Here is an 11,139-nt window from a genome sequence, read left to right on the forward strand (position 1 = left end):
TTGATACCAAAGTGTAGAGCTTGAGGGTAAAGGGGACTAGGCGGAGTGAAATTTAGGTGCTTCTGACAGTGTTAGTGTTTCCTTTTACACTATTTCAGCTTTTTTCCCATTTCCTTTCCCATTCCCCTCGAGCCTCAGTCTCGCGAATGGCTGGAATGTTGGGTAGTATATTTAAAGTTGGAGAATTGGAAAGAGCAGCATGCTGAGCCTTTATTTCTGCTTGAAATTGAATAAAGCTTAACAGAGTACTCTAACTCAAAACTCGTCATTACATGCTTGCCTGGAATTTTGTAAAGACTTATGTGACTGTCTTACATACCAAACAATAAATATGTTTGTATTTTCAGGGAAATTTTGGTGAAGTATTTAAGGGCATATTAAAGGATAAAACTGCTGTTGCTGTTAAAACGTGTAAAGAAGATCTTCCTCAGGAACTGAAAATAAAATTCTTACAAGAAGCCAAGTGAGTTCTTTAAAATAATGTTAATATGTACTACTTAAAAGTGATTCATTAAAATGTAAGTTTGAAGATATCTTAAATTATGATTTGATGAATTAGAAGTAGGTACTTTCAGAGTCTTCAAAAGTAGGCAGTCTGAAAACAGAAAGATTCTCTTTTGAAGTGAGACTCTAGGTCAATTAGCAGTTACAGTCAAAAGAGCCAGATGCTAAGAACAGTGAATATTCTTCAAGTCTTCAAAAAAAATTGTAGTATTTCTTGCTTCTATCACATATGCATATACACATATGTATATATGTAGTGTTGTGGTTGACCTTATAATAAAAATAATCTGTATTCTCCGAATACAATACTTATGTAAATATACCTTGAGAGTTTAATGACATCTCCCTTGCTCTCCTTAGATGTTATGGCTTGATTGTTTGTTCCCAGCTGTCAGTGTTCTTTTCTGAGAATCTCAGATTTCCTCTCCAGCTCCCTGTCTGACATTGTTCCAAAATTTGCATTGTTTCTTTTCTGATTGATCTCCTAGAATGATTGTCTTCCCTTTTAATGTTTTAGCTAAAATTTAATGTTGCAACTTCCCAGCTCTATATTGCAGGTAGTTAAAACTGTTAGTGGTAAAATCTAGTATATACAACAAAACACAAAACAAATGGAAAGGGGCTTTGGACAGAGAATGGACATATGATGGGAGCTGTACGGATGAGTGGATGGATGGTTGGGAGGGAGAGAAGAGTGTATAGATCATAGGTTGGCGTAAAGGGAAGGAAGTAAGAGGTGTGTAGGGGGCCTGTTACCAGCTACATGGCATTGTCTATAAAAGCGAAGCTTTCCTGAAGTGTGTGTGGGTGTGTTGCCTCCTTCACGGCATTGTATATAAAGACAAAGCTTTGTAAAGTGCCCTGGAATAACAGAGGACATGCAGTGAGGGGACTGATTCCCATGGAGTGGAGCATCTTGATGCCATTTCTCCATGTAAACGAAAGATATTTATAGCAACCTATCAAGCTAGTTGGGTACATTTATTAAATATTATCTATGGAATAAAATTGTAAACATTTTTCATATATATCATTGGCAATTCAGAAAAAATATTCTGTAATGAATTTAAAAGCATCCTATTGCAACTGAAATTCATGGGCTCATCATTTTAGTTATTCATAGATATCTTAAAGTATCTTCCTTTCTAATTTGTGAATGTTTATTGAAACATAGAGTTTAATTTCTTCTTCTAATGTGAAACTATGAAATTTTCTGTTAAAAATGACAGTTATATACTTGCAAGCTCTCAAGTATCTTTTAATTAGAAGATAGATCTATATATTTAAATATTTAATGTTATTTGAGTTCATCCTGGCTGTTTTGTAGAATTTCTTTATTAAGCAGTTTTCAGCCTAAGAAATGACATTTTGGCTTAAAGTCAATCATTCTAAAACTCCCTTTCTAATTCATCATAGAAACTGCAAACTCAGTTATTAACAGTATTTTTTCATCTCTAGAATTCTTCCTAGTCTGTCTTCATTTGTTAATAAACATTGAACATTTTCAATTTATGCCATTTTTCTTAGAGCTCTCTCTGCTTTAGTATATACAGCACATATATAAACTATTTCATCTTTCTCCAAATGAAGCTATTTTTTCCATTCGCCTAGGAAGGAACCTGTGTTTTTTCAAATATGAGTGAATTTATAACTGTGTCAACAGGATAATATGGAATATCATTTGATAACAGGAATCATTAGGGCAGACAGGGCTGTGAGGGTATCTAATCTATTAACTCATGGTTGGAGTCCTGTAGATGAGTCTTTGCTACTTGTACAGCCCTCTGAAATTCTGCCTTTATCCAAACCAAAACTTCCTTGTTTTGACTTAAATCTAATATAACTTATTGTTTAAACTTTCTGCCAGGCTTCTGAAAACTTTTGAGTTTATACTATTTGAAATTGACCATGATTGTCAAGTAGGTATTATGAAATCTAAATATGAAATGGTTACTCTATAGCGTTTACCAATATGTTGTTCTTAAATGTATCTGTTTTAAATGAATTGTGTACATAAAACTAAACAAAGAGATGCTGCCCTAACAGCTTACAGTTTTTGGTCCACTAATACTCTTCAGCTTTTGTGAGGGCATCGAAAAGCGGATGCTTTGAAAGGAGTTCCACATATTTTGGACTGAGTAAGTTATTCAGATTTAGCGTGGTGGTTAGTTATTCAGAGTGGATACTAGTTTCTAAATGAATATTTAATTAAAAGCTGACTCATATCTATTTTTCCAAGATTTATCAAAACTTATATACATCACATTTATAATTTGTGTTCGTACCTACATTTTAAAAATTGTGTATTCTACTTGTGCACACTACACATGATCATAAATTAATGCTTACTACTTAAATGGTGACCATTCTTATATTTCTCTCATCCAGAATTCTCAAGCAGTATGATCACCCCAATATTGTCAAACTTATAGGAGTCTGCACACAGAGACAGCCTATCTACATCATTATGGAACTGGTTCCAGGTAATACCATTTCAGCAGTTTCCTCGATGGCATTTTAATGTCTTTCTATTGCTTTTATATATTGTCTCTTTGATTTCTCCTTGTGAAGTGTCCAGCGATTTCTTTACCATTTTCCTCATGATGAAGAGCTTGTACATGGACTCGTTGTTTTTATAGTCTCTAATTCTTGCCATTTTCCAGAAAATGTCAACCAGCCTTTTCAAAAGGAAATAGATTATTACATTGCAGTTACACATGGGATTAAGTTATATATAATGTTTCTGTGAGAAAGACTGTTTAGAAAAGTTGGCTACTTAGTTCGACTTTATAGTAATGATAGTGCTAAGAATTTCGTTCATTTATGTCATTTTACAAGTGCATTGCCACGCCTCCTCTTGCTACGTTGTACATGACAATACCATAGTGCTTTGGGTAACAAACTTTAAACTTCTTTAATATGTGGACAAAAAAAGGTAATCTCTCTTGGAATTTATCCTTGTTTTTTTTCTGGTGACTTTTAAAACTGCCAGGTATTTTGGTTAACTACTTTTGCCAACAAACAAGAATAACATCAAACTGATACTGTATATCTTTATTTTTATTATATTGATGCATCTTTCTGTTGTAGAAAATATAATCAGAGGCAAAATATGATCTTTATAAGATTTATAAATACAGTATTTAATAACTGATAAGCATTTGCTTTGTTACCTTAACTGTTTGCTCATTTTAAAAGAAGAAACTTCAAGGAATATGAAAAATATTTCTAACTTTGAATATACATCACATAAACCTAGTATTGCTGATTGCCCACTGAAAACTTTTCACATAATCCTTTCATAATTTAAGGAGAGTTGGTCCAATTTTACCATGCTGGTTTGATTGCTATTGGAATATTTCTTTATCGCCATGTAACTGCAAGATTCCTAGATCATAATTATTTTAATTCTCAAGATGGCAATATATATTTGCATGACTCACACTACTTGTGATTAAATCTCAAAGCAGCTTTTATACAGCTATGAAAAATAGACTGCAGTCTAAAATCTTGAACCAGTTGAATAGCCTCTAATTTTACCTAGAATAGTGTGTTTAAGTATTATGAATACATAGAACGTTTACGTGATGCAGATGATACCCCCAGATGATAAGGGATGTCACTAAAAAAGTTAGATTTGAGAGGTGGGGCAGACTTGATGAGGACAATTAATTTGGTGTTACTGTAACTGACTAAAGGAGCATGGTAACAAATTCCTGATGGAGGTCCAAATTGAATAAAACAAAAGATAGCTTTGAAAGATAGCCAGGGAAGTGTTTATCTAGATATTAAATAGTAACCTTTATTGATATTTTTAAATGATTAAGAATAATAAACTTCATTAGAAAATTAAAAATAAAAACCTCTTATTCAACAATCTAATCTTAATCCAAAGCAGGCTACTTAGTTTTTTGTGGTTTCACCCTCCCAGGAAAATATTTACTATAGAATACCATGGTTTTATGCCAATCTTTTAATTATTTAAAAATCATAAAACTTTCTTTTTTCTCTAATATAACATGGTTTCATTGTTTCCTATTCATCCATATAGTTCTACCTTTTCTTTATAATGGGTGCAGAATATTCCATTATTTGGTTTTATATAATTTAATTTGGCCTTCTATTTATGGACACTTTGGTTGCTTCCAATTTTATTACTTTTTTTCTTTTTTTTAAACAATGTTCAACTTGGGTCTGAGTTTATGTGCATTTTGATTTATAGAAAGTATATTAGCTTTCTGTTTATGCACAACAAATGATCATAACTTAGCAGCTTTACATAACATCCGTTTATCACCTCACAGTTGTATGGAAGTCCAGGCAGGCTTGACTGAGTTCTCTGCTCAGGGTCTCACAAAGCCAAAAATCAGGATATCTAACTGAGTTCTTGTCTGGAGGCACTGGGGAAGAATCGCTACCAAACTCCTTCTGGGTGGTGGCAGCATCTCATCTCTTGCAGTTGAGAAGTGGCCCGAGGTTCTCTTTCTCTTCTTCCTGTGAGCCGAGGGCATCTCCCAGCTCTTCACAGGTTTCCACACTCTTTGATCTTCATCCCTGGTGTGTCACATTTTTCAAAGGCTCTGAATTTCTCTAACTTGCTCTTATGTTTTTTGTTTCGTTCTATTTTGTTTTTCAAAAAAGCTGAGAGAATACTCTGCTGTTTTGAAAGATTCTGTGATTAGAACAGGCTCACCTGGCCAAGCTGCCTGCCTTTAGGGCAGCTGTGCTGCATGACAAAATATAATCATGGGAGTGGCATCTAACCACGTTCACACATCTAAACATGTTCCAGGGATTAGGGCGGGACGTGATTGGGATCCACAGTAGACTTTGCTAAATTTTCTTGAAGGTTCATTGCCGTGTGGGATGTGAAACCACACTGAACTTTTCATACTCTGTCACATTAATTCAGTTGGTTATCTTATAAGATGAATGCGTGATTTTTGTAGCATCATGCTTTGTCATTTCTCATTTGGAAAATATCAAGTGACCAAACAGTGACATAATTCATTATGCAGTATCAAAAGATCCCATTCATTAACACCATCCCTAATTTCACTGGAAAAATAATAGGAAGTGTCAATTTCTTGTCAGCAAGTTTGTGTTTTCCAAAATTTTAATTTGCATTGGAAAACTGGAATGTTGTCCCTGGCAGCAAAAACTGTCAGTTTTTTTGCCTTGAAGTGTCAGACTTAACTTCACTCAGTCTTGAGAGAATGTCAAATGTCTAATATTTAATAGCCATAATTTTTCAATCTTTCTGAAAACATTTATTGACATGTGATTGACATATAGTATATATATGTATATATATATAAAATACTGATGCATGTATACACTTGTGGAGCAGTCACACGATCAAAGTAATGAACACACCTTTCATCCTCCGATTTTTCTCATGCCTTTCAGTCCCTTCCTCCCCCCACTCTCACCTCCTGTCCCAGTCCAGCACTGATCTCCTTTCTGTGACTGTATATTAGTTGGCACTTCTGAGAATTTAATATAAATGGAACCATACAATCTGTACTTCTCTTTTCTTGTTTGGGTCTAGTTTGTTTCATTCAGCATAATTTTGAAATCTGTCCATGTTGTAATGGTTTTCAGAAGTTCACCTTTTTATTGCTGAGTAGAACTGAATTATATGAATATATCACATTTGTTATCAATTGTTGATAGACTTTTGGATTGTTTCCTGTTTAGGGCTACTGCAAAGTAAGCTGCTATGAACATTTATGTACAAGTCTTTGTACTGACAAAGACTTTCATTTTTCTGCTGAAAATTTACCTAGGAATGGACTAAGTAAATTAGATAGAATGTACAAGTTTAAAATTTTAAGAAGTTACTAAATTGCTTTCTAAAGTCATTATACTAGTTGACATTCCTAACTGCAGATTCTCTACATTTTCATCAACACTTTGTACATTCAATCTTTAGACATTATAATTTTATGTTGAAGTGTCTTAACTGTGTTTTTAATTTGCTTTCCCAGCTGACTAATGATATTAGCATCTTGTCATGTGCTAATTTGCCATTCATAATCTTCTTTGAAGTATCTATTTAAATAATTTGCCCACTTTTTTAAAAATTGGGTTGTTGTAACAGGGGCCTCCCAAGTGGCGATAGTGCTAAAGAGCCTGTCTGCCATCACAGGAGCTGCAGGCTCAAGCCCTGGGTGGGACAGGTCCCCTGGAGGAGGGCATGGCAACCTACTCCAGTACTCCTGCCTGGAAAGGACAGAGGAGCCTTGCGAGCTATAGTCTGTGGGGTCACAAAAGAGTGGGACACAACTTAGCGACTAAACAATGACAACAAAGAACAATGACAACAAAGAGTCAGACACGACTGGAACATGGTCTGGCACACTGAAGCGGTTTAGCACACCAGCACAGCAATTGAGTCTTGGTCCTTTATACCTTCTGGATACAAGTCCTTTGTCAGATGTATAATTATCAAATATTTTCTTTCAGTCTGACTTGTCTTTTCATTCTCTTAACAGTGTCTTTTAAAAAGCAGATTTTTTTTTAAATTTCAAAGTTTAAATTATTTTTTTTCTTTACAGGTCATGTTTTTAATGGTAAATCTAAGAAATCTTTGAATCCCAGATTACAAACTTTTTCTCCTATGCTTTCTTATACAATTTTTATAGTTTTAGAATTTAGAACTTAAAGTTCAGTCTGTGGTTTGTTTCACATGGTCGTGAGGAATGGTTTGAAGTTCGCATTTTTGGCATCTAGATATCCGGTTGTCCCAGCATCATGACTCTCCTTTCTCTCCTGGTTTTTTACCTTCCTTTTAAATATATTTATGTGGAATTCTATTTCTGGATTCTGGGCTTCCCTGATGGCTCAGACAGTGAAGAATCTGCCTGCAGTGCAGGAAGCACGGGTTCAGCCCCTGGGTCAGGAAGATCCCTTGGAGAAGGGAATGGCAGCCCACTCCAGTGTTCTTGCCTGGAGAATTCCATGGACAGAAGAGCTGGGCGGGCTACAGTCCATGGGGTCTCCAGGAGTCAGACACAGGACTGAGCAACTCACATGCAAGCGTATTTCTGGACTCTAATTTCTGTCAGTCTCTCTGTTTGTTGTAATGCCGATACTTCAGGTGATATTAGTTGCCTAGCTTTGTTCTTTTTTAAAATTGTTTTGGCTGTTAGAGGTCCTTTGCATTTCACTATCAATTTTATGGTTAGTTTTTCAGTTTCTGTATAAAGGGTTGCTAAGATTTAGTTTAGGGTTAAATTGAATCTATAGATCAGTTTGGGGTGAATAGCCTTCTTAACAAGATTGAGTATTCTGACCCCTCTACATGGTAAATCTTTCTAGTAAGATAGATCTTTTATTTCCCCCTGAAAGGTTCTGTAGTAAGTTATATAGGACTTTCCATCTTTTGTCAGACTTCTGAGTATTTGGTTTTCTGAGATGCTATTGTAAGTGATTTTTAAAAAAATAAATATATCCAGTATGGAAGTCATAATATATATATGAATAACACTGTCAGTTTGATGTATTGACCTTCATAGGACACTCTACACAACATTACCAAGATATACATTCCTTTCAGCTATATAGAGAACGTTTACCTATTAGACCATATCCTGGGCCATGAAACGAAACTCAGTAAATTTATATGAATTTAAGTTCTATTGGCTTCCCAGGTGGTGCTAGTGTTACCCACCTGCCAGTGTAGGAGACACAAGAGATGCAGATTTCATGCCTGGGCTGGGAAGATCCCTTGGAGAAGGGAATGGCAACCCACGCCAGTATTGCCTGGAGAGAGTCCCATGGACAGAGGAGTCTGGCGAGCCACAGTCGCTGGGGGTGCAAAGAGTCGGACACCACTGAGCAACTAACACACACACACACAAGTTCTGTGAACACAACAGAAATAAAGTAGAACTCAAGGACAGAACAATTTCTGAAAAATGTCTAAATATCTGGAAAGTAAGCAATGCAGAGCTGAGTGACCAGTGAGTCAGAGGGGAGCTTAGAAAGTACTTTGAACTAAATGAGAAAAAAGTCTCAGTATTTATATGATTTATATGATGCCTATTAAGCAGCGCCTAGGGACGCAAATCTAGCGCTACATACATGTATTAGAAAAGAAGGAAGAACTCAAAATTATGATCTTGACTTCTACCTTACAGGCAAATTAACTCAAAATGTTTGTATAAAAGAAAGGAAAAAATATAACAGGAAAAGGAGTCAGTAGAATCCCTTGAGTGAAAGTGAAAGTGAAAGTCACCCAGTTGTGTCCAACTCTTTGTGACCCCATGGACTATACAGTCCGTGGAATTCTCCAGGCCAAAATACTGGAGTGGATAGCCTTTTCCTTCTCCAGGGGATCTTCCCAACTCAGGGATCGAACCCAGGTCTCCTGCATTGCAGGTGGGTTCTTTACCAGCTGAGCCACAAATAAAATTAATAAAACCTCTACATAAACTCTTCAGGAAAAAGACACAGATTACCAATATCAAGAATGAGAGAGGTGACTTCATTACAGGTTCTACGTAATTAAAAAGATATCCATAATATTTTCTTAATCACTGTATAAAGAAATTCAACAGCTTAGATGAAATGGAAGAATTTTCTGAGAGACAAAAACTGCCAAATCTTATTCAACCTTCATAACCCCATATCTTTTATAGAATTGGTCACTAAGAAACCATCCTTCTAGAAAAACTCCAGGCCTGTATCATTTCACTGGTGAATTATACCAAAGTTGTAAGAAGAAGCACCAGCTCTACACAAATTCTTAGAAATGAAAAGGAGAGACTTCTTCTCAACTCATTGAGGTCATTGCTACCTGATGCTATAACTAGATAAAAATATTACAGGAAAAGAAAACCACAGACTGTATGTCATTATTACATATTTTATATTCTGAGCACAATTTTGATGAAGCAAGTTAAGCCATAGACAAATACATCGTGATCAAGTGGAGTTTATCCTAGGACTAGCAGCTGATTTAACCTTCAAATAGCAATCAATATAATTCAGATTAATGTCATTTAAAACTATACAAACATTTCAGTAAATGAAGAAAAATCACTTGAGAAAATCCATCGTTCATTCCGGATAAGAATTGTCTGAAAATGAGGAATAAAAGAGAACATCTTCACCATGAGTGACTTCTGAGAAAGTCCTACAGATAACATTGTCCTTAATGGCAAATGTCTGAATGCTTTGCTCATTTATATCAGAAATAAGACAGATTTGCCTACATTTACCACTTAAACATTGTATTCTCAGTATTCTAGCTTCCAGGACAATACAGCAGAAAACAAAGCAAGAAAAAGTAAAAATCATCTTTTAATATGTTTATGGTATTTTTCACCTCTGCCACAGTATTTCTCAGTCAGTGCTTGAAATTAGAATGCTGCCTACTAATCTAATATAAAAGACGTTATAGCATTCTATGGTAAAACCACTACAGCACTTAAAAGTAAATGATTTTTTTTGTTTTAAACATTTTAAAAGTAATATAAATCATCTTCATGGTTTTTCTCTTTAGACACTGCTTTTAAATCTCTTGTATTTAGCCAGTTATAATCTCACATTATAATGTCATGAAACCTGGGCTCCGGCAAGTTCAAAACAATAAGCTCATAATTTTGACATTTTCAAGCTTCAAGTTAAGGCTTGGTAAGAAACTTCGTGTTGTGTCTATAGATTTTTGTTTAAGTCTTAGGCATCTTTTCCTTTCTCATCAGTGAACACATTTATGTACAGACTATAAAGGCAAATACCATAAGATTCCTTGTAAAAAATATTTCCACTATAAGATGAAAAGCTGATAAATACATGGTTATGAAAAGCTTAGGAAAGATTTATCCCAGGTATGCAAGCTAGTTTCAACATTTGAGAATTCATTAAAGTAATTCATCACAGTATGCTAGAAGAAAAATCAAGTGATCATATAGATAGATATGGACAAAGCTTTTAACAAAATTTAACACTCAGTTATGATAAAGATTTTAAAAAGTCAGTAAACTTAAGGATCTTACTCAGTTTTGTTTTTTTTTTTTTTTTGATCTATAAAAACCCTACAGCCAACATTATACTTAATGGTGAGAGACTTGAAGCTCTCCTCCTAAGATCAGAAAGCCAGGCATGGATTCGTCTCTGACCATTCCTTTCCAGCATCTTACTCAAACTCCTGGCTAATATAAGACAGAAGGACTCAACGGGCTCTGTATCAACCTAGAGGGGAGGGATGGGGGAGGGGAGATGGGGGGGTTCAAAAGGGAGGGGATATACGTGTACCTACGGCTGATTCATTTTGAGGTTTGACAGAAAACAGCAAACCTTCTGTAAAACAATTATCCTTCAGTAAAAGAAAAAAAGACAAAAGGAAGCAAAAGTTATACTGATGGGGAAGGAAGAAACAAAACTTTGTTTGCAGAAGACAGTTTGGTGGTTTCTTTTAAAAGTAAACATACTTTTACCATGCAGTCCATCAATCACGTTCTTTAGAGTTTACATAAAGGAGTGTAAAACTTATATCCACACAAAAACCTGCACAAAGATGTTTATAGTAGTTTCATTCATAATGTCAAAACTTGGAAGCAGCCAAGATGCTCTGCACTAGGTGAGTGGGTAACCTATGGTACATCCAAACAATGGAATATAAATCAG

The 11,139-nt window shown here is 35.1% G+C and overlaps 1 protein-coding gene across 1 annotated transcript in view; it reads left to right on the forward strand.

The window, feature by feature from the left end:
* Positions 1-11,139, forward strand: part of FER (FER tyrosine kinase) — a 459,494-nt gene that overhangs the window by 321,824 nt on the left and 126,531 nt on the right. Inside the window, exons 15-16 of the mRNA XM_052643475.1 lie at positions 348-463; positions 2,893-2,987. Of these exons, the coding sequence (XP_052499435.1) occupies positions 348-463; positions 2,893-2,987 (211 nt within the window). The remainder of the gene's footprint in view (positions 1-347; positions 464-2,892; positions 2,988-11,139) is intronic.

This window comes from Budorcas taxicolor, chromosome 7 (genome assembly GCF_023091745.1).
Source record: "Budorcas taxicolor isolate Tak-1 chromosome 7, Takin1.1, whole genome shotgun sequence".
NCBI lineage: Eukaryota > Metazoa > Chordata > Mammalia > Artiodactyla > Bovidae > Budorcas > Budorcas taxicolor.